At 30.8% G+C, this 25036-nt stretch overlaps 3 protein-coding genes across 3 annotated transcripts; 2 read left to right on the top strand and 1 right to left on the bottom strand.

The window, feature by feature from the left end:
* Positions 1-6502: 6502 nt before the first annotated feature.
* Positions 6503-8882, top strand: LOC107935124 (transcription factor MYB78). Its single transcript, XM_016867679.2, has 3 exons — positions 6503-6844; positions 7812-7941; positions 8139-8882. The coding sequence occupies exons 1-3, from the start codon at positions 6688-6690 to the stop codon at positions 8659-8661; spliced, it is 810 nt and encodes a 269-aa protein (XP_016723168.1). The 5' UTR covers positions 6503-6687; the 3' UTR covers positions 8662-8882.
* A 2105-nt stretch (positions 8883-10987) lies between these two features.
* On the top strand, positions 10988-12034 carry LOC107935128 (ubiquitin fusion degradation protein 1 homolog). The gene has a single exon (XM_016867683.2). It carries the CDS (start codon positions 10988-10990, stop codon positions 12032-12034), a length of 1047 nt encoding a protein of 348 aa, XP_016723172.2.
* A 1289-nt stretch (positions 12035-13323) lies between these two features.
* Positions 13324-17924, bottom strand: LOC107935135 (gibberellin 2-beta-dioxygenase 2). The gene is made up of 3 exons (XM_016867690.2): positions 17457-17924; positions 14745-15129; positions 13324-13755 (listed from the first exon to the last, which is right to left on the bottom strand). Exons 1-3 carry the CDS (start codon positions 17834-17836, stop codon positions 13510-13512), a joined length of 1011 nt encoding a protein of 336 aa, XP_016723179.1. The 5' UTR covers positions 17837-17924; the 3' UTR covers positions 13324-13509.
* Between the last annotated feature and the right edge of the window lie 7112 nt (positions 17925-25036).

Genomic DNA, 25036 nt, shown 5'->3' on the forward strand with positions numbered 1-25036 from the left:
TTTCATCTCTGACTGATTGGTCATTGATAAATATATTGACAATAAAGGTTTTTTAAATAAAAAAGAGTTCCACCCTATATATATATTATTGTCCAGCACTAAAATTTGATGGTGTGACACAACCTCAAAATGTCAACTCATCAAACTTTTACATTTTTCAAGTGCATGGACTAGCGAACTTAGTTGTTAAGTTTAGATATAACGTAAACATTAAAAAGTACAAATACCAATATGAATTAAATAGACAGATTTAATGACCTAAAAATACGTTAACCCTTAAAGCTCTATCACATTATAAATAAATGAAACATAATTACATTATAATAATTTTTAAAAAGAACTCAAAGCATAATAATCCACTGAAAAAAATGTGTGAAATTATCTTATAATGGCATTTAAATTCTTTGCACCATGGTCCACCTCAATTTAAATCAAAGCACACTTTCTTAGGGTTTAACAAAATTTTTTGTTTCTAGTTGATATTAGAAAATTGTGGAGTAACATTTAATTAATACAATAATTTAATGGAACCTTTTTTTGCCTTGTCTGTAGGGTACTTAAAAAGCATTGAATTAATCCGGCTCCTATACATTAAATTAATAAAAAATTAAACTTAAGAAAATTAATAAGAGAATTACTAATAAATAAAATAATTAAAAAAATTTTTTTAGGGATAAATATTGAAATTATATATGAAGTTTGATCTAATATGCAATATCGTACATGAACTTTTTTTTGGGTGTAATTTTATACATAGAATTTTGGTTTGATTCAATTTCCAAAAATCACTAGCACCATTATTGAATTAGCACTATTTTATGTTGGAAATTACATATACAAACAATTATATTAATCCAATCTTAAAATAAATATATTTATTTATTTATTTATTTATTCAAATGTGTATAATTGAATTAAAATTAAAATTTTATGTACACATATGAACAACAATACAAATTTCATATGCATAATTACACCAAATAAAAATTTATATATCAAACTGTACATTAAAATAAAGTTAATATTTATACATCTTTATATAAAACTTGAATTAAATATTAAAAATTATATAGAATGCTAAAATTTTTAAATATTTTTCTTTTGAAAGTTACAACTGTGAATCTTATCGAACTTACCGTTAAACTTAATCATTATGAGTGCTAAGCAAAATAAATTAATTCAATAACTTAACTCACCTACATATGATTTACAAAGGTGGGAGTCGAACTTGGGATCACAACATTGCCATGTTTTAGTCACATTGATGTAAACCATATAAGATTATGTATGGTTATTGTCTTTTCAAGCACTAAACCAGATGCTCTCAATCTGCGAACCGATCATTATTTTTTTAAGCATTCGAGCATTTGGCAGAATCAAAACTCCTTAAAAATTTAATTATATTATACATTGATTTATTCAACGTTAATGTTATACATTAATTTATAAGAATCTTTCTAAATATTTTATTTTTTTAAAATTTAACTCAACAATCAAACTTTATCAGCTTTTTCCCAAGAGATTTAACTTTGTCATTAAGCTAATGTGTCATTGACTATAATAATTAATAATTACCCCCAGTTTCAACTTTCATATGTCCAAATAAAAAAGGGTTAAATTAATATTTGGAACTTGAACTTTGCAATTATTTTTACATGAGGGATTGAACCTTTTTTTTTTGTTCAAGTTAGTCATTAAACTCAACAATTGTTCCTATAATAGGGCTTGAATAATGTAATTGTTCTCATATTGGCGCCTAAACTATTTTTTTCTTCAAGTTAACCCCCCTAACTTGGCAATTGTTCCTATTTTAAGGCTTAAACTTGACAATTGTTCACACATTATAACTTGAATTTTAGGGTTTTTATAGAAATATTATGAGCTAACTTGGACAAAAGAAAATGTTCAGGCTCAATTATAGAAATAGTTGCCAAGTTTAAACCCAAAAAGTAATTTAATTCAATAAAAAAAACATGACTTGTAATTCTTTGGTTAAAATATACTATAGGTCCTTGTTCTCTTCATACATTTGAAATCTAGTCCTACTTTTATTTCAATAAATTTAGTTCCTTTACTTTACAAAATTAGAAAGGAATGTCCAATTCTTAACGTTGTCCAATTCTTAACGTCGTTAAAATTCTTATGTTATACTCAAATTCATTACAATATTTTTTTTGTTACATGATAATTAAGTGAGTATTATTTTTTAATTTCAAATTATTGCTTTAGCTAATTTAATAAAAAAATATTAATATTAATAATTAGACCTGAATTTTAAAAATTAAAAAATTAAATTCTAAATATAAAAAAAATACCGTATTAAAACATGCATATTTTAACCTATTTAAAGGCAGCTTAATATTGACCCGACATACCTTCCAATTATAATCCTTTGTCATTAAACATCGGTTAAAATGTCAACCATTTACATTAAATATTGGTTAAAATGAATTATAAAGAAAGGGTTAAATTATTTTGAGGTTTGGACTTGATAATCGTATTATGTTGGAGCTTGAACTTTTTTTTTCAAGTTAGTCCTTGATATTTATTTGAAAACCTTAAAATTCAGGTCTAATGTAAGAATAATTGTCAATTTGAAGACCTAATATGAGAACAGTTGCTAAGTTCAAGCACTAACTTGGATAAAAAAAGAGTTCAAATCTTAATATGAGAATAATTGTCTAATTCAGGCCCCAATGTGAGAACAATTATCAAATTTAAGGACAAACTTAAATAAAAAAGTTCAAATCCTAATATAAAAATTATTACCAAATTCAAATCCCAAATAATTATGTAACCCATAAAATAAATTATAATTAATATTCTATTTTTAGAAAGAATATTAGAAGTATATATTAATATATAAAAAAAATCTAAAATTAAAATTAAATATGCATTCTAACTTATTCAAGTGCCTTCCAATATAGGGAAAGGTAGCCATAACTACGGCTAATTAATGAAGTGGATTTGGGGAAAACCAAGATTGGTCCTCACCTCGCCCTTTGTATATCTGATCATCGGTTGGGTTGGTGTAAAATTTAGGTCGTTTTTCAAGTTTAGATTTATCTTGGCCTGAAAAATGAGTCTAAATTTCTGCCCAAGTCCAGGTTAAATTAAAAATACTAAACTTGAGCTCGACTCGACCCGACATGCCTGTATTTATTTATTTATTTTAGATTATTATTTTTATATAAAATAAACTTAAAACATTAAAATAAATATTCCTCAACAAATTGAAAATACATTAAAAAAGTTTTTCTACTTAAATAACACTAAAATAATTGCAACTTAACAAGCAAATGCACCTAAGGGCATATCGGTTGATGTAGATTCTTCTTCTTGATCGATCAATCAAAACCCCTTCCCAAATTGTACAAGCTTAGTCTAAAGCATAGGGCTTTTTGGATGTAGGTGATGATATCTATATAGATGGATTCGTATAATTCTTATATATATTGTATAATGAAGTACCACATGAGTGGATATATAGGAATCCAAACCTGTTGAACCACTCATGTTATGATCTTCTACATCCTAGGTCTTCCCATTCTGTCATCTGGCTTATGTTCTTCATGTAGCATTCAGACCAAATGGCTCTATGAAATTACGTCGATACTTTCACATATTATGGGTAACGTAGGAGATATCTCTATTTTTCCCCCAGGGAATCTTCAGAATTACCATTGCTTAACTTTCAATTCGCCTCTGACCATCAAATGAAATGTGAATTACTCGTCCTCCTCTCTTTGAAATAAGGGGCGCTTCTGGTTATGCCGGTGCTTGAAACAATTTTGTCTTCTCCATATTACTATATCTCTAGAGTCAATTTGAGTTCCTCTATAGGATAGACCTCAACAGAAAACTGAAGAGTAACAGCAGCAAGTGATTGAGTTCAGTAGTTCCTCGTGTAACTCTAAAATAGTAGCAAATTTGATAATAAAACAAGAGATATACAATATACAAATAATAACAAAAAATAGTAGCAATATAATAGTGAAATGAAATAAAAAAAATTTAAGCTAATTTAAGCCAGGCCTAAGCCAAAAAAGCCTACCCAAGGCTCAACCCGTTTAGAAAACGAGCTTTATTTTTTTTGCTCAAACCCATTTTTCGAGCGTATATTTTTGCCCAAATTCTCTCACTTTTCGGGCAAGCCTTCAGGCCTGGACGAGTGGCCCAACTCATGGTTAGGTCTAATACACATATATGCATAAAATATTTTCAAATTATTATAAACAATTTAAATTAATATCTAAATTTCAAAACAACATTATATCTATCAAGTTATTCCTTTTAACCTAGTCGTGAATTTAGGTATTATATCAACTCAAATTTGACTTGGAGCAAATTTATAATACTTGAATTATAAACACGTGTAGTTATTGTATGAACAACTTAATTATAACGTATTGTAAAAAATAATAGTGTCAAAAAAATTACCCGTCAAATCTAAATTGTTCATGTAATGTGTAAATATACATTTACAATTTTATCTCGTGTTTTAAATATGCTATAAGCAGAGACAAAGATAGGGGCTGGCCGGGTCCTTGCCCCTAGTTTAGTAAATTTCTTGTATGTCCCTTTTAATATTACAACATTCTGTTAACAAATAAGGAAAATTTATAATCTCCTGCCTTGAACTTCTAAATATCTTAAATTACATTGAAAAGTAGAAATTTCGATATCGTAAATTCAATTGTAATTTTAAATAATTATATACCTATTTTAATTATATCAAATAGATTATAGTGTTTTTCGTAATAAGTTAATAATTCCTACTAAATTTTTACATATAAGACATACCTATTTGGGTCGGCTTATTAAATGATAATAATATATTTTTAAATAAATAAATTATAAAATATATAAATATTAATATAAAAATAATATTTAATTTTTAATTATTTTTTAACAATAAAATTGGTAATTAAATATAATTTAAATTGGGCTCGAGTAAAAACCTATAAAAAATCTAATTGTAATAGTCCGTAAATTTAGTCTCACCCTTCATGATATTTCTAGCTTCGTTTATGGCTATAAGTTACATTTGAGTTGTCACTTAACACTAAAAATTTAATGACTAAACTAATGAAAGGACATGATTGATACGTTACTTGTTATACTCCAAGGTATTACTTTCATCGCAATGAAATAGCCTACGTTGTTATTGACATTTAGTAGGCAACGCAATGATACCATTGTCGCAAATCTACCGTGGACATGATTTGAGTTGTCACTTAACACTCAAAAAATTATGGCTAAGCTAATGAAATGACATAATTGATACAATACTTACGATCCTTGTTATACCTTAGGCATTACTTGCACCACAAAGAAAGAGCCTACGTTGTTGTTGACATTTAGTAGGCAACGCCACAATGCAATGCCATGACACATTGATGCAAATTCACCAAGGACAATAGTCGCAACGAGATCAATCTCATTTTATGATCCAAACTCTCCAAATTCACTGACCTCTTAAAAAGTCATATTCAACTTATACCCTAAATCGGGCCTATGATTCGACCCTACAAGGAAGCTAGCATGAGATGGGGTTAGTTTCAGACAATTCTTCATCTATAAATACCTCTATCTACTCAAGAGGAAGGGAAGAGAGGAAGATAACCCCGAAACTCTGTTTTAATATCACTCAAGCATCTTTTAACTACTAAACTCAATGGCTCTCCGCACTTTAAAAGGTGAGAACCATGTTTAGCTCGATAGCTCTTTGAACTCTAGGAAGTCTGAGTTGCCCCCAATGTAGTATCCAAGACTCTATTATAACTTAATTGTTATAACAATATTTAATACTTTAAAGATCCGTTTGAAGTTCTAAAACAAAATGAAATTCTAAGTTATAGTTTAAGGACGTATGGTGCAATTAACTTTATATACTTATATATGTAATACTTATTGATTAATACATTAATTGCTAAAGCCTCCCTCCCCATTGAGAGAGCGTAGAGTGGAACATATATAGAATGGTTGTTTGCTAATTGCTTGCATGCAAGTGGAAGATACAGAGAGACATAATAGAGTCATGCCCACACCTTCCCCAAAGCCGCCTAAACAAATATAGCACCCTACTTAGTAACAACATTTTTCAATTTTTGTTGAATTAATTAACTTCCTATTAGACTTTTTCTTTTTAGTTACAAAGGTAATTATTTGATAATCCAGCAGTAAAATTTTTTAATTTCACAAGCGATGTTAAAAAAAAATTATCATGTATCTTTAAATTATATTTAAAAAATAATAAAACTAAATAAACGAGACACATCCCCATTTTTTAGTTTTGCTTGTAGAGTAAAAAACACTTCACGATTTAACAACTTTCAAAATTAAAAAAAAAGTACGGAAAAAAACTAAATTTGACCAAATTAAAACATAAAAAACTAAATCCACAGCTTAAACATAATACAAGGACTAATAGCATAATTTAACTCTTTTTTTCTTTTGTCCTCCATTTTCAAATACCAATCTCCGTCTATAAAACCCCTCCCACCTTTAGCTATCTTCCTTGGATTAATCCTAACTCTCTTTCTATCTGTTTACTTCCCTTTTTCTTCTCTGCCTCAAAAGATATTTATCTCTATCATCATCATCATCATCATATATATAGTTTTGTAAATTACAAAATATATATACCTTTATAATATCAGTCTCCCCATTAAAGGGTTTAAAAGAATGGATGCTAAAGCAAAGGGAAACGTACGAAGGGAAGAGGAGGATGATCAAATAGAGCTGAGACGAGGACCATGGACCGTTGAAGAAGATTTAAAGCTCGTTAATTACATTGCTTCTCATGGTGAAGGTCGATGGAATTCACTTGCTCTTTTCGCAGGTAATATTATAATACTATTACTACAAATATTCTCCTTTTACTTGTTGTTTACGAGGAGATCTTGTTTTCATATCTCCATGTAATGGATACGGATTTGAGTTCGCCATAGACCAAAAATTTAACCTCCAACTTCATATGTTTCTTTTTTTTCCTTCTTTTTCTGACAAAAGTGTGAAGTTTCCGACAAGAAAAAGAGAGAAAAATCTTGGGTTTTGATTCTTTTTTCGTGGATTTGTAGACGAGGGATAAATTTCATCAATTGGTCCTATATTTCATTAAAGCTTCAACCGAATCCTCAAATGGGAGTATCCAACTATCGTTCTAATCAGGTCCTTTTGTCAATTTATAGTTTTGGACTCAATTGTTAGCATGGAAAGGATATAACATGTCCTCAAACCAATCATATCCAAACTGAGGAAATGACTTGATTGGAATGATAATTTTAACTTGAGGATTCAATTGAAATGTTTTGAAGTTTAAAAATCAATTTAGAATTCTACTTGTAACTTGAGAATGCTCGATGCAATTAACCCTATATATTGTTTGGACCAAATTGTAAGAAAAGAAAGTAAAAAGCTGCATGTTCCATGGAAATGCTTGAGGATTTGGGGCTTTGAATGTGAGGTTCATGATGTTGGTATCGTATAGGGAGAACCTAATCATCAAAGCATATAACTTTACCAAAAAAATTATTGTATCTAAATACAAATATCCCAATGACATATATATTTATATATTATATGCCACTACAAATTTGGTATTGTTGGTAAAAAATTGGGACACTAAGTGTCGTGTATTTAGGTTTGAGTTTCATCATACATAATTTTTTGTTATGTGCGGGTTTTAGCTTAATGAGTCAAATTTAGTCTAGATTGTTTTGGTTCCTACTTCATTGCTCGGATATGTATTTATAATTATATTATAATTTAAATGTATTTTACTTATAAACTTTCTTAAATATTTATAGGTCTCAAAAGGACAGGAAAAAGTTGCAGATTGAGATGGTTAAATTATCTTCGACCCGATGTTCGACGTGGGAACATCACCCTTGAAGAACAACTTTTGATTCTTGAACTTCACTCTCGTTGGGGAAACCGGTAATCTTTTAACTCAGTTTAATTATGATTTTTGTCCTTTTTTATGCTAAAATTCAAGATTTAATCGTTCTATTTTAGTTTGATATAATTTATTCTCTCTACTTTTATAATGTTATTAGTAATGACACAAATTTTTTTTATATAAAGTCCAGTTCTTTTAGACACAATTTATGAAGCTTTTTAATGTCCTATTATAGATGGTCCAAAATCGCCCAACATTTGCCTGGAAGAACTGACAATGAGATAAAAAACTATTGGAGAACTCGTGTCCAAAAACATGCCAAGCAACTCAAATGTGACGTGAACAGTAAGCAATTCAAAGACACCATGCGATACCTATGGATGCCAAGGTTAGTTGAAAGAATTCAAGCCGGCATTGCCTCCTCCTCCTCCACAACAGCCACTGCCATGGGGCAAATCGGTATACCACAAGTAGCCCTAAGTTATAACACCCTTGACAATTCCAGCACCACAGTCTCGTTGGAGACTCAAATTTCACCAATATCGGATTTTTCCGATTGTTACGGTAACATCGTCCCGATTAATGAAAACACGAACCCGGATTACTTTCAGGCTAGCCAAATTGGTTCCTCTAATGATTACAACCATGGCATGGATTTCCAACCATGGTTGCGTGGAGTTGATAATATTACATCAGATCATTTCTTGGATTGTGATGATTTTTTGTTCTTACAACAGCAATTTAACTTCAACATGTGAGAAATATATCAATCAAATAAATTGATATATATAGTGAGAGAATTTTCAAGTAAAATTTAGAAAAAAGAAAACAAATATGAAAATATAGGGTTTGATTTGTCTAATTGTGTATCAACTTTGGTTTGTATTTTGGAACCATCTTTTTTTTCTATTTCAGGGGTGGGGGAAGATTGTAATTTAAGACTTTTGTTGTTTATAATAATCACATTCATTCATATTAACTTCGTCTTATTTTACTTTGAATTTTCTTTTTTTAAATGATTTTTAATTAATAGAAATATTGATTTTTTTTGCTTTTTTATACTTTATTTTTATTTATGAAAAATAATTTTATTTTATCTTTTTTGAAAATTAAAAAACACGTTTAATAATAGAAATAAAATTTTATTTTTAATAATAAAAATATGAAAATATATTCATGCCTATTTGTAAAAGATTATTTTGATATTTAAAAGATAATATTTTTGTGTTTATATTGATTTAAACCTATGTTAACTCATTATAAATTTAAAGTTAAACGTTTTTATCTTTTGATAAAAGGTAAGGATAAAAATAAAATATAAAATTGAACAGCATGTGTTGATCTCATGGTCAGGGTGTTCATCATCCTAAGTGTGATTTGAGTTCGCGTCATGCTAGTCGCGTTGCTGTTAAGTTTTACCCTCCTTTTATAATTCACCAAAAAAAAAAACCCAAAACTAATATCAATAGAATAAATTACAATTTACCAGTTAATTGGTTCCACTTAATGAGTTCAATTAAGAGCTATGATTAATATATAATATTCTTTTGGAGATCATGTAGCTGTCCATGGGGCATAAACCATAAGCTACTTCTACATTACACTACAAAAAAGGTAATTAAAAGGCCTTTAATTATACTTAATTAACTATCTATCTATTAAATAAATAAATAAGAATAAAGGGAGACGTGGCGACATTTACGCGCTAAGTTGGCCATTATTAGACTTTTTGGGATTTTAGACATCCAACGTCCAAAACCAAACATAAAATAATTATTTTAACCCATACTTTAGAATATTGTATACATAAATTTTAATTTACTGTAATTATATACGTAAAATTTTAATTGTGATTTAAATGTTTATTTAAAGATTTAATTTTAATTTAATCATACACATTTAAAAAATAAATACATCAATTTATTTTTATATTAAATAAATATAATTATTTATTTTTATAATATATAAATATAAAATGATGTTATATTAATAATTGTATTAATAATTTACAAGAATTAGATCAAATTAAAATTTTATGTATACAATACACATTAAACTATAATTTATGTATAATTTTGAGATTTATTTATTAAGTTATGATTTATTTTAATCTTCATTTTTTGTCAATATAATTTTCTTAATTTTAATGCTTTTTAATACTATCTTTATTATTAATTTTATTTTTTATTCTCAAAGTGCTTAATACTGTTCAATCCAAATTATCAATAATTTTGAATCAGAACCTTTTTTTTTCTTTTTTCAAAAAATCATTGAGGAAGAAAGGGTCGATAAAATATTATTATTTGATATAATTAACATTATTAAAGTAATAAACCCCATAATTTTTTTAAAGAAAAATGAAGTGGCATGTGTTGAGGACAACGCGAAAGTGAAGCACGTGATGGAAGAGATAGAGAGGATGGCGGCTGGGAATCTTTGTAGGGCGCGTGGCAATGGGAGAAGCCACCGTCGTGGTCCCCACGAGTTTGTTGTTAAATTGAGGACACGTGTTTTTTATGGAGATAAAATATAGTTAGTGGAGAGTTGTTATAATTAGACTTACAGCCGCAACTCTTGAAACAGTTCCGTCAGACTTATCTCCTGATCTAATTTAGTCCTTGTACAACAACAATTTAATACCTATTTACTATTTAGTCCTTCTAAAGAGGAAGGGAAGTATATACTGCTAAACCCAAATAAAACTTAAATACAAAATTGACCCAAAAAGTATACCTTTCTATTCGCGTAAGATTTCTTTTATAATAATAAATTAAATATAATTATGTAGATCAAAACATACATATAATAAAATAGGATTTAATCTCAATTTAATTCAATTAAATATATATATTATCAAGATTATATCTAAATAAAATTCATCTCAAAATTCAAAGTTATCAAATTAGGTAATCCGAGTTTTAGTATGATTTGAAAAATACAACCCTACTTGCATTCATATTATTTTGGATATTTAAGAATCTAAACACTTCATTTTATTCCAAAAAAAAATCAAAATCCTTCAACTTTCTTTTAATCTTTCTACAAACATCAAGTTTTTCTGCAGCAGCTACAAGAAAGCAAATAATGGAAATATCTCATGATCAAGATCACGTTGATGAAATCTCTCAATCTCATTTTGAAGAATCTATGGATGATTTTTTAAAAGAAATCGATGACAACGACGAAAATTATGAGTGTCTTTTAGAAGAAAACGACGACGATGATGGTGATATTGATGACGAAAATTACATTGATGATCGTCAATCTCAAATAGATACTTGGAATTTTTATGATTACCCTTTGTTCGAACAAGATTATCGTTGCCTCCCATTATCTTTCCACGACAAAATAAATGATGATTTATCAGTTGGTAATAGAATCATTATGCCCTCCATGGATCTTGAATTTATCATAGAAAATCAAGTCCCCTTGCCTTTACAATTCGAGATTCATAACTTATCGGAAGGGAAGTTTTCCCATTGTGGGGTTCTCGAGTTCAGTGGACATGAAGACGGTGTAGTGTTCTTACCAGATTGGATGATGGAAAACTTGCAACTAAAAGCATGTGATTTCGTCTATATGAAGAATAAAAAGCTAGAACAGGGAAGTTACATCAAGATTCAACCACACACAAGTGATTTTATTTCTATTCCGAATCCGAAAGCTGTGTTGGAAGAAAATTTACGTAAATTTTGTTGCTTAACAAAGGGTGATACCATAATCATCAGCCATGGGAGCAAAAGGTTTTATATTGACATAGTGGAAACTAAGCCCGACGATGCTATTAGCATTGTGGATATAGACTGCAACGTTGATTTCGCTCCTGCTTTGGATTACGAAGAGCATGCAATTCCCGTTTCAATTAATTTTGGTTTAAAGAAGAAAGAAGAAAAGGAGGAACAAACTCAGAAATCCGAGTTCAAACCTTTCACGGGTTTAGCTAGAAAATTGAATGCAGAACCATGTTGCAGTACTTATGTACCTAAAATCGGCAGAAATAGGGAGGTGGATGAAGCAAATTCAAAGAGAAGTTCAATCTGCAAATCAGAGGTTACGAGTCAGAATAAAGAAACTGATGATAAGCCAAAGTTTCAAGCTTTTTCAGGGAGGAGCTACACATTAGAGAGGTGACCTCAGAAGATTTTATTCATCAAAATATTAATATGGATTTTTAGGGTTTTTTCGTTTACTTATAAATGTTTTTATTTAATAATATTGGGAATCTAAATTATCAAATACAGTATCAATAAGTCTTTTTAATTGCGTGTTAAATGTTAGGTTAAATATTAAGTAGAGGAAAATAAGTGGATACCTACTATTTAGACAATTTAGATTCAGCCTTTTTAATTTTTATTAACGCTCTTTGTTCTTTTAATTAACATTTTAAGTTCAAGTTGTCTATGAGGTAAGCATATACGTGTTTACAATTTGATTTATGTATTTAAATATGTTCAATGTCAAATCTAAATTAACATTTAATGTCTAAATTGAATAAATTAATGAAAAAATTTGATTGATGCAATATTGGTAAATTGAAAACTAATGAAATATTTTAAAATATAAATCCCAATTTAAAATATAGACAATATTTTCAGTTAAATTGTGAACTTTGATTTAAAAAAAAAAACAAATTACAACATAAAGCATTTATGTTAACATGATGATTTGGAATAGATGTTGTAAAGAAAAATTATTATCAGCATATTAACTGAAATAATTAATGATGTTAACTATTTATACTAATTAACAATGTTATAAAAATAATGAGACTAAATCTTAAACATAATAGAGGGACCAAAACTAAATTTCACCTTTAATAGAAAAAAAAAACACATGAATAAAGTATATTATATATATATAAAATTTCAATACTGAAAACATCCTACCGACTACCTTTGAATATCCATCCACATCAACACATTCCAACTCTGCAACCCAACATCACATCCTCAGCAGCAACAGCACTAAACCTTTTTTTTTTTAAATACATTATTATTGTTCCTTTTTCCACTCACAAACCAATTAGTGGACCAATGGCAAATCCTCCCAAAAGTGAAGGGGTCTAAGCCAAAACTGCAACTATCAATGGTATGCTCCTCACTTTCATTTCTCTGATTTTTTTATTGTATTTGGATTTTTGACACAAAACCCACTCTTGTCTCATGTTTTCAGTTTAATTACATGTTAGTCCTTCCACTATGTTGAAAATTTGAATGTAATCTCTTTATTTTTATAATGTTATTAGTTGGTATTGCCATGCGATTAAATGATGTAGAAATGTGAAAATAAAACCACAAGAGCAGTGTTTGGTAGACGACAATAACTAACGTGTTACCAATTTGGAACTATTAATAAAGTAAAAAGATTAAATCTAAACTTTCTACATATTAAAGGGACTAAAACTGAAATTAAACTTATTTTCCGAAATCAGATTGAAAATGCACTACTACTGGATTAAAATGCTTTTCAATTAGGGATTAAACTACATCAAATAAAATGATACAACACAAACCAATTTTCCATCCCAAAATAAACAAATTGCTTTTGTTGCTTGCTATGGGGGGGATGGGAAGGGATGACAGGCCAAAAAATATATATATATTTTTTTAAGTTGCTTTGAAAAGGTGAAGGCGACTGTCCCCAAGCCTTAGAGAATGGGAAGCCTTCTTGTATTCATCCCAAGTGAAAGGCCTATAAAGCAATGGCTTGTGGGGAGTGACCAACTCTATAGGTGGAGTGAGGCATGTATGGAGTGGTGGTGCCCCAAAATAGGCCATTGACATTCTGGACTTACTGGTGTTTGTCACCATGGCTCTGTGTCTTACACTCATGAACCTCCCATTAGTCATTGCCTTCAAAAAAAAAAAAAAAACCAAAATACTATTAGTCTGTTGCTATTGCTGTGTATTGTGGCTTATTGAAATTGGGTTTATTTAAAATTTAGGTTATTTAAATTAGATCATTATAAATTTAGATTATTTCATATTTAGATAGTTTAATATTTCGAGTCATTTTCAAATTAAGTTAACTTGAATTTAATTCAATTTAGGATAACTTCAACAGATAATAATTTTGATTAAATGAAAAATCTTCATTTTAGCCTTTCCTACAAATTATAACTTTCAATTTAATAAAAAATTCATTATCAACCCCTCTAAAACATTAACAATTTTAATTTTAATTTTAATTCTCATGTTTTATAATCATATCTTAAACTCCTTATATAAAAATCCTAGCTCATCATCACTTCTATCTTCCAGCACATTGAAGTAAAACGTGGCATTCGATACATTTTTGTTGTTTTTGTTCCTCAAAACTCTGAACCATAATGACCCATGTTTGTTTCCCGAGGAAAAAAAAAGATGTTAGGGTAACCTTAGAAAAACTTTCTGGATTCTATGAGTTTTTAGGCAGATGACATCATCTATAAATGATAACATCTGTCGGAAAACCTTTTTCTATCAGCTCCATATATTGTCAAAAAAGAAGAAGTTAGCAGGTATTTGATTATGACAAGAGAGAAAAATATAATAAATGTAACTTTATATTTTAATAATTAAATTGTATTTATTTTCTTTATTCAAATAATGAATAAATTTATTTTTATATATTAAATTAAATGATAAATTGATATTTTATTAAAAGAATTATTTATTTTTATTATTAAAATTTAGTTTTTGCACTCATAGTGTGCTACTGTGTAATTATATGATGATTTTGTCACTTTAATCCTATGAACAAATATTATTTTACCCATTTTTAAGTAAAAAAGCAATATACGATGAGACCTAGCTTTTCCCGAAGGAAAAATAAAAAAGAAGATAGAAAAATGGAACCAAACCTGTAAAACGTCACCAACATTAACACAGAAGGCAGTAGGGTGAGGAGGAACGGGAACCCACACACCATGATCCTCATCATCAACTTGGGATTTAACTTGCAAGCCACCCACATCGTTGGATTTGAGGATGGTCAAGATCTGAGGGTCAGTATGTTCCCCAAAACCAACCTTATTAGCATGAAATGAAGGGTCTTTGTTGTTGTTATTGTTGTTGTTGCAGAGAATGGGTGGATAGTGATTGAGCCTGAAAATGGAGTCATTATCAACGCCCTTGATCATCTTACTGAACACTGATGAATCGTGGACCCTCAGTCCCTCTGCCATTAGTTCTAATATCTCACATGCTAACCCTGTCACTGCTTCTATGTAACCATTCACAGCAGAGCTGTCACCAGTATACACACACAAATCACCATCACGCACTAGTTTTAAGAAAAAAGAAAGAAAGAAAGTTTAATTTTGCCCTCGGTCCCCCTAAGTTGTTTTATATGCTAAGTCCAGTTGATAACACGTATTCCTACTCGAAAGAAATTCGGTTAATAATATTATCTATTTTCAAAATTAATAGTAAAATAAGGGTTAACTATTTTCTAAGCTACTCAAATAAGGTCCTTTGAAATGCTGTATATTAATGTCCTTTAAAAGTAAATGACTCAGTTGCCATGCGTTATATATTAAACATGTTAGATTCACCAAATTTTGTATAATAAATTGGGGTAAAGTGTAACGATGGTAATGGAGTGGGGCAAGACCCACCCTACTCCACCTCAACCAGTTAATTTTAATATTTTCAATTTTTTTAATTTTTTTAAAAATAAATAAATATTTAAACATAATTTTTTAAAAAATATTTAAATATAAAATATACAATTTTTTTTATAACAATTTATTACAAGAAACATACAGCGAAGTGGGACAAAATGAATCATGTAATTAATGTAATCGTTTTCATTACTTAAAAATAATCACCGCACCTCGCTGTATATCCTCTTTGGAAAAAAATATTTCATTCAGAGTGAATCAATCAATTTGGATCCCATCATGCTGTTCGAGTCCTTTCACACTTTGAAATGTGTGAACAACTCCTAAAGGATTCAGCCTCGTTTAAAGCATTTAACAAAAGCAAAGGAATTAAATTGTAAAAAACTGTTAAGGATATGGATATGGGGTTGAGAATCAGACCCCAAAAAAGAATCTTTGCTATCAAATTTCAATTCCATTTGATTTGATTAGACCTTGTTTAGTTTCTGACATGTAAATCTGATATACAATCTTTTAACATGTTTCATACAGACGCGCTACCTTTAAGAGCGTGAAACTACAAGACTGACAACGAACACAGTGAGAGACAAGTTGTCTCTGACATAATATCCCACCTTGTAGGAGAAAACTATTGTCTATATATCCCACATACCACAGTCTCCATGTGACTTGATGATGAAGAAGAAAAGAAGTTGAAAGTAATTTTAAAAACTCACGTGTGTCTGTTCATAAAAATCACGTGTGTATATATGGAAAATATAGTAATCATCAACATAAAAAAGCATGGCATGAGGTGTAAAAGAAGAAATACAACTCATGTATCCCGACATATATGTTGATTCATATAGTTCATGAACCCCGCGTTAAAAGTACCGTATGGGGCCGTATATAGCAAGTTCATGGTAAAAGTATCATAAAAATTTTTGTATTAAGAGTTATATTAAATTTTATTTTTTACTTAAAAAATAAGTAAATTAATTTTTATACATTAGATAATAGAATAATTTAGTCATTTAGTTAAAAAATTCATCCATTTTTATTGTTAAAAATTAACTTTTTGTATGTTACAATGAAGTACATGTACAACTAGTTTGATTATTCTATCATCAATGCCAGTTTTTAACAATAAAAATGATAAATTTTAACAGTAAAAGAGATAAAATGCAATATAACTCCTATTAAAGGGATCTCCATGATACTTTTCTTGCAACCTCACCTTGTAAGCTTATGAATATTGCCAGTCAAATTATAATTTTGATTCCTCTATTATGTTCAAGTTTGAGATTTTACTCTCTCTCTCTCTCTATATATATATATATTAGTTATTTAAGTTAAAATGAAGATAGAGAAGTTTTTATTTATAAACACTCCGTTGACTCAAAAAGTTATTTTTAAGAAAAAATACATTTATTTATAAAAATATCAACTCTTAAAAAAAATTTAAATCATGTCAAATTAAATTAAAAAATTTAAACATAATATAAGGACCAAATCATAATTTTTCCATTTTCCTTATCTTTTTACCAAATTATATAAATTTAAACTTAGAACTAGACTAAACTGAATAATTAATTCTGCAGTTAAGCTCAAATAAAATAACTATAACTAAAATAAATTTATTCGATTAATTAAACTCAAACTAACTAACTAATAACTAAAATCTGAACGAGAACCTACACATTTGCATAAAGAGTCCAACATGATATTTCAAATTTCTGAAGACCTCAATTTTGTAGTTTGACAACCATATTCAAGAAAAAGAGAAAACAACTAAAGATTACAAGTACTTGCATGGAGTGGTGATTAAATTTTTTGTCAAACACTCGTTTAATATAAAATTAAATCGTGTTACCCCATCCCACCTTCAATATTGTATTAAAAAGTAAACATGCAATATTACAACATTTTAAAAAGTAATAAGAGAAATGAAATTAAGGGAAAAAAACACACCTGAACATTTTGGGGTCATTAGAGATGGCATAAGATCTTTCAACAATGGATAAAGAGTTAGTACCTAACATAAGATACTCAACTTCCCCAACATCACCATTGAATCCAATGTTCTTACAACCATAACCAAAAGGAGTGGCCGGACCGGCCTTTTGTTTGTCGCCGAGCGGCTTGGCAAAGAAGCCGAGACCTTGTTCTTCCATTCTGGTAATAATGTCGTGGGAGACACCATGGTTGATCACCTCAAAGAAACCGTACTCTTCGCAGGCTTTTATTACCAGGTTTATAACCTTTGATCTCTCGGCTGAAAGGTCTATGATTGGTAACTCAATGAATTGAACCTTTTCGGGATGAGTTGGACTGGGTGAAGCCACAACCATTTTGGTAACTCAAATGGGAAAACTGATAGGCTGGCTATTTATGTTATGATATATAATGGAAATCATTAAGTGAAGGGCAAAGGGTGTATGTTTTTAAACAAAAGTGAAAAGTTTGAGAGATAGTAAAGAGGGTTACGATATTTATTGAATGAGAGAATCTATAAGAGAAAGTGGGGGATTTTTTTTATTTTTTTATTATATAAAATCTCGAATACTTGAGGGTTGCTTTCATCACCTTTCTTTGATTTTTTTTAGGGGTAGTGAGTAACAATGTTGCAGTGGTGGAATTATTCAGCTGGTTCTATATCGAATTTGAGACTGATATTTTACCCAACAGATTTTATCAATTTGTTTTATGTTTACGAAGATTAATTTTTTTTAAGGTTTTGTTATTATCTTTTTCAGTAATAATATTTTTAGAGTTGGAAATCTCTTTTAATATTTTAACATGACTTATCATAATAAATGTATAAACATATACATATTTTGTGGTTTACAAGCTCATATATTCCAACGCATAGGACATAGAGTGAGTGATTTTTTTAAATGGAAACCCACATAACTAATTTGATATTAGTATTTTTTTTACTTTGCTAATTATATTTATTTTGGTTTCTAGCCTTAAATTAACTCAAGATTTGATGATGTAATTAGTGTAATTAAAACATGATTAGATTGATCGATTTGACCAATTGATCTATGATTAAAATAAAGCAGTTGAACTGATTGATTTGAAAACTATTTGAGATCGGTAAAAATAGAAAACTAGGACAAAACCAATAGTTTAACATGTTTAATAAAAATTTTATGAATTTTTAATTAACTATTTAATTATTTTTGGTCTAACAATTGAATCGAGAATCAATAGTCTAACTAATTTAATCACTGGTCTAATTATAAGAACACTATATATGGCACGTTAAAATTGTACCATATCATTATATGAAAATTTATATATTTTTTTAATTTTTCATCTAAACATTGTATGGGCCATAATTTTAGAATGTCACGTCATTAAATTTTATATTTTTTACATTTAAAGATCAAAATAAATCTAATTATTAAGTTTAAATACTAAAATAAATAATAAAAAATATATAAATATCAAAATAATCCTAATTACTAAATTCGTAGAAAAAATTATATATTTTTTTCAATAAGATTTGGCTTTTCACGATGCACATCTCAAAGGTACCTACTTAAATTCTCCTTATATATACAATTAAAAGATAAAGATAATTGCCTAATCTAAGATTTTAGGATTATTTTATCCTCTCTTTCACTAGTGTTTGTCCAGTGCATTATCATACACAACTTTTTATGGGTGTTCGAGTGTCCAATTAGGGTTAACCCAAATTAGACAATAATTGACAACTTTAGGATCCAATAATGAATATAATTGGATGGATTAAAATAAGGTTTAAGATTTGCCCCCAATCTGCTTCTATTATTAGTAAAACTTGTGAAATTAAATATTTTATTGACCCCTGAAAACAAGTATTAAGGTCCTTTTTCCTATGTAGTCTACGGTCTCTCACTTCAACCATGACCCCCCAAAAGACTTTCTTTCTTGTTCTATAAATATTAGGATATATATGAATTTAAATTTAGGCTAACCCTATCAACTCAGTATTAAAATATTAATATCATATTAATTAAATCTTTTTATTAGAGTTTTTTATTAAGAGTCACCTAGGTGGTTGAAGTTCAATGTGACAAATGTAATATTGGAGGACGAAATTGGTTGTGATGGGGTATTGAGAGACGATAAAAGAATGGCTTGTGCTTTAAGGCTAGAGGATTTGAAATGGTTGAGATAATAGCCATTAAAAACAGCCTTGGAATTGTTTATTGGTATGGGTTGACATGTGAAAGTCCCATTAGTTATCAAATCTAGCTCACATGTTGCTTTGGTATGGTTGTTGGAAAGGAATTATAGACTATGGACGCTGCGGAATAGTTTTAATGGTATAGATTGCAATATTAACCAGTTGTTTCGAGTTCAATTCACAGTTATTCATCAGCAAGGTAATGGTACGGATGCTGTTCTAATTACAGCAGGTATAACGAGACCTTCGTTATTTAAAGTCTAGTGGTGAATATTGTTTGATGCCTATTAGTATTGTTCGAGTTGAGGTTGTTTGTCTTAGGTTGAGTGATCTTCAGAGTGTAAAGTCATTCCGGGAGTTTTGTAATTTTTTTGGCTTTGAATGAGGTTGGTTTTATCCAACGTCTTTCTTTGTTTGTTATGCTTATTTTGACTGAACAAAAAAAAGAAGATAATTTAAATGTTAACTGTTCGCTCAAATTTACTATAGAATATATTTAAAACACATACAACTTTGGATTCAACAACAAATGGATAAAAATAGAAAAATTATTAAAAAAATACATAATCAATTCAATTGTTATTTTTTAGTCTTAATTTCCCCTTTTAATATATTCACATTATTTTGATTTACTTCCAATTTTATACCACCAATTCAATCGATATCGTTCGAAGTTCAATCAGTTCAACCATTTGATCTAGTTTAGTTTTGACATCATTGACACGTGAATCAAATATAAACACATATATACCTATAGCATGAAAAGCTTGAATTTAATATGTTAAAAGAAAAGAAGTAGCTCGGTTAAATTTTAATTCGTCAAACTTTTGCTATTTTCAAATTTAAAGATTACAATAGCTATATATACATATACAAATATCAAAGTAGACCTAATTGTGCCAAAAATAATATTAAGTTTTGTGGCACATTTTCAAGCCCAGATTGGTGTTAAGCAAAATCTGGTAAACCAGGTCCAACCCACCAATGATAAATTGAGACTCAGAAAATTGTAATGATTGGGCTGGCTTAATGCTTCAAGAAGGCTACAGGTTCATACTTCAGAGTATATTCTTCGATGTTTAAGTCTATGGAAGTAATGAAGAAATGTGAAGAGTAAAATGAAAGTCAATGGCAATTGTTGGTAGTCCAGATTAAGTCGGGTTGGGGTCGAGCATATATATATATATATGATATTAGTGTAATTTATATTCAAGGACAGCACTAAAAGAAATAGGCAAGTGTCCTGGCCCCTTAAAATAGATAGATTAAGTAGAGTTGGAGTCGAGGATATATATATATTATTGGAACCCACCCATTGTTTGAAAAGTCAAAAAGGGTGGGCACCGAAAGTAGAAAGTAAAATTGGTTGGCAAGTTGGGTTAAAAGTTGGCATGGGATAATTGCAATTTTGGTCCCTAATTGTATAGGGACATTGCAAGTTGATCCTTGAACCTCAACTATAAATAGGCCTAACCATTTCTTACTTTCTTCATCCCACACTTGCCATTCTCTACTTAAGGCAATTGTTCTCTCTCCCTATTTGTAAACTTTCACTTGTATTTTTGGAGTGAAATATATTTGGTAGTGCCCGAGGACGTAGGCAAAATTTGCTGAACCTCGTTAAAATTCTAGTGTTCTTTATTTTTTTGTTCTGCATATTTTGCAAGTGTCATTGTAGTAATTTATTGTGCTATTAAATTACGATAGAGGGATATTCTGGCTAGGAAAGATCTGGTATGTAAGCGATCCTCATGATCCACCTCTCTTTCCTGGGAATTGAACTTAGTGTGATTTTTCAGTACAATAATTTTACTCTTTCACACGCTTCCGCGCAACAATTGGTATCAGAGCCAGGTTCGTACTTGGGGAATACGACCGTTTACGGTACTATTCACGTATACGGCACTATTCACGTATACAGTACTATTCACGTATATGGCACTATTCACGTATACGGTACTGTTCACGTATACAGTAGTTGGGATTGAGGAGAAAAATGGCAGCAGCATCGTCATCAGCAAGGACTACTGTGACAAATGCAAAATTTGAAGTAGAGAAATTTGACGGTACCAATAATTTTGGTATGTGGCAGTGTGAGATCCTGGATGTCTTATGTCAGCAAGAGCTGGATATAGCCCTTGAAGAAAAACCTGACAAGATGGATGACAAGGAGTGGGCCAAGATCAATAGACAGGCGTGTGGTACAATCCGCCTATGTTTGGCCAAAGAGCAGAAGTACTCCGTCATGAGGGAGACATCAGCGAAGAAGCTGTGGGATACATTGGAAGAAAAGTTTCTAACGAAAAGTCTTGAAAATAGGCTTTATATGAAAAAGAAACTTTTTCGGTTCACGTATGCACCCGGTATGTCGATGAATGACCATGTGAACTCATTCAATAAAATTTTAGTAGACTTGCTAAATTTGGATGAGAAATTTGAAGATGAAGACAAGGCATTATTGTTGTTGAATTCCCTTCCTGATGAATATGATCATCTTACCACCACATTGCTTCATGGGAAAGATTCAATCACATTTGATGCAGTCTGTAGTGCGTTGTATAGATCTGAGACTCGAAAGAAAGATAAAAGAGATCACAGAGATACAACTGCAGAAGTCTTAACAGTAAGAGGTCGTTCACACAGCAGCAAACCTGGTAGAAGGGGTAAGTCCAAAGGGAGACCCGCCGAAGATGAATGTGCCTTTTGTCGTGAGAAAGGGCATTGGAAAAAGAATTGTCCTAAGTTACAAAAGGGCAAGTCTATTTCTAATGCATGTGTAGCGGAGCATGATGAGGAGTCAGACTTTAGCTTGGTTGGCATGGCAATGGCATGTCAAACGGATGAGTGGATATTGGATTCGGGATGTACTTACCATATGTGTCCTAATAAGGACTGGTTTTCTAGTCTTGAAGAACTAGAAGGTGGAGTTGTTTTTATGGGCAATGATAGTGCCTGTAAGACAATGGGTGTAGGTACAATCAAATTGAAGAACCATGACGGCTCAATCCAAGTTCTGACAGATGTTCGCTATGTACCCAGCTTGAAGAAAAATCTCATCTCATTAGGGGCCCTAGAATCTAAAGGGCTCACAATCACTTTGAGAGATGGATTACTAAAGGTAGTAGCTGGGGTATTGACGGTGATGAAAGGCACTAGAAGAAATAACTTGTACTATTTAAATGGAAGTACAGTTATTGGATCAACATCAACAGCTTCTGCGAAAGATGCAGATTCAGAGGCTACCAGGTTATGGCATAGGCGATTGGGACATGCTGGTGAAAAAGCTTTGCAGACTTTGGCGAAGCAAGGCTTGTTGAAAGGTGCAAATTCTTGCAAATTGGAATTCTGTGAACATTGTGTTCTGGGCAAGCAGACGAGGGTAAAATTTGGTTCAGCAATTCACAATACGAAAGGAATTCTGGACTATGTTCACAGTGATGTGTGGGGACCTACCAAAGTGGCTTCTTTGGGAGGTATGCACTATTTTGTCACTTTTCTTGATGATTATTCAAGAAAAGTATGGGTGTATCTAATGAAAAGAAAAAAGAAGTTTTGGATGCATTTCTAAAGTGGAAGAAGATGGTGGAGACTCAGACAGGTCGAAAGGTCAAACGACTTCGATCAGATAATGGTACTGAGTACAAAAATGATCCATTTCTACAAGTATGTCAAGATGAGGGCATTGTGCGACACTTCACTGTTCGAGATACACCACAGCAGAATGGGGTGGCAGAACGCATGAATCGGACTATACTGGAGAAAGTTCGATGTATGTTGTCCAATGCTGGATTGGGCAAGGAATTTTGGGCTGAGGCAGTTACATATGCGTGCCATCTAATTAACCGATTGCCATCAGCTGCAATAAATGGAAAAACTCCTATGGAGATGTGGACTGGTAAACCTGCTACTGATTATGATTCTTTACATGTTTTTGGTTCCACTGCATATTATCATGTAAAAGAATCTAAGTTAGACCCAAGAGCAAAGAAAGCATTATTCATGGGTATAACTGGTGGTGTAAAAGGATACCGTCTCTGGTGTCCTGATACAAGGAAGATTGTTTTCAGTAGAGATGTAACTTTTGATGAATCAACCATGATGAAGAACGATGATTCACAAAAGGATGACAAAACCAGTAGTACTTTGCAGCAGGTGGAGTTTGAAAAGGTTAATGATGATCCAGCTAATATTGAAAGAACAAATGATGAAGAAGTTTCGACCCAAGAACTTCTACAGCAACAAGATTCAATTGCATATAGGAGGCCAAGAAGAGAGATTCGTAAGCTTGCTCGCTTTGACGATATGGTAGCCTATGCACTTCCAATTGCAGATGATGATGTTCCTTCCACTTACACAGAAGCAATAAGTAACTCTGATGGTGTAAAGTGGAAGCAAGCTATGAATGAAGAAATGCAGTCTCTTCATAAAAATAGGACTTGGGAGTTGGTGAGACTGCCCAAGGGAAAGAAGGCAATTGGATGCAAATGGGTATATGCAAAGAATGAAGGATTTCCTGGTAAAAATGAAATTCGATACAAGGCTAGATTGGTAGCAAAGGGTTACGCTCAGAAAGAAGGAATAGACTACAATGAAGTGTTTTCTCCAGTTGTGAAGCATTCGTCTATTCGGATTTTGCTAGCCTTGGTTGCGCAATATGATCTTGAACTAGTTCAGCTTGATGTGAAGACCGCGTTTTTACACGGTGATTTGGAAGAGGAAATCTATATGACTCAGCCAGATGGATTCAAGGTTGCTGGAAAAGAAAATTGGGTTTGCAAACTGACAAAGTCGCTTTATGGATTGAAACAATCTCCGAGGCAGTGGTACAAGCGATTTGATCAGTTCATGAAAGGGCAAAGGTACACAAGAAGTAAATTTGATCATTGCGTATATTTTCAGAAGCTACAAGAAGGAACTTTCATATACTTGCTCTTATATGTTGATGATATGCTGATAGCATCTAAGAGCAAAGTTGAGATTGAGAGATTGAAAACTCAACTCAATCTCGAGTTTGAGATGAAAGATCTAGGTGAAGCTAAGAAGATTCTTGGCATGGAAATATGTAGAGATAGAGCTCATGGCAGAGTTAGCTTGTCTCAGAAGCAGTATTTGAAGAAAGTACTACAGCAGTTTGGCATGAACGAGCAGACCAAACCTGTAAGTACCCCGTTGGCTTCTCATTTCAAGCTTTCTGCACAACTATCTCCTTCGACGAATACGGAACGAGAATACATGTTGCAAGTTCCGTATTCTAATGCAGTGGGTAGCTTGATGTATGCAATGGTGTGTACAAGACCCGACATTTCACAGGCAGTTAGTATAGTGAGCAGGTATATGCATAATCCTGGAAAAGGACATTGGCAAGCTGTGA

This window comes from Gossypium hirsutum, chromosome A09 (assembly GCF_007990345.1).
Source record: "Gossypium hirsutum isolate 1008001.06 chromosome A09, Gossypium_hirsutum_v2.1, whole genome shotgun sequence".
Lineage (NCBI taxonomy): Eukaryota > Viridiplantae > Streptophyta > Magnoliopsida > Malvales > Malvaceae > Gossypium > Gossypium hirsutum.

Bases quoted from the DNA above. Each gene is read 5' to 3' on its own strand.
- LOC107935128 (XM_016867683.2), top strand. From the start codon at position 10,988: ATGGAAATATCTCATGATCAAGATCACGTTGATGAAATCTCTCAATCT.
- LOC107935135 (XM_016867690.2), bottom strand. From the start codon at position 17,836: ATGGTTGTGGCTTCACCCAGTCCAACTCATCCCGAAAAGGTTCAATTC. The intron at 15,130-17,456 runs GTGTGTTTTTTT...TACTGGTGACAG, and splicing joins AATGACCCCAAAATGTTCAG to CTCTGCTGTGAATGGTTACA. The intron at 13,756-14,744 runs GTTTGGTTCCAT...TTTTTTTTGAAG, and splicing joins ATGTTGGTGACGTTTTACAG to GCAATGACTAATGGGAGGTT.
- LOC107935124 (XM_016867679.2), top strand. From the start codon at position 6,688: ATGGATGCTAAAGCAAAGGGAAACGTACGAAGGGAAGAGGAGGATGAT. The intron at 6,845-7,811 runs GTAATATTATAA...AAATATTTATAG, and splicing joins TTCACTTGCTCTTTTCGCAG to GTCTCAAAAGGACAGGAAAA. The intron at 7,942-8,138 runs GTAATCTTTTAA...GTCCTATTATAG, and splicing joins CACTCTCGTTGGGGAAACCG to ATGGTCCAAAATCGCCCAAC.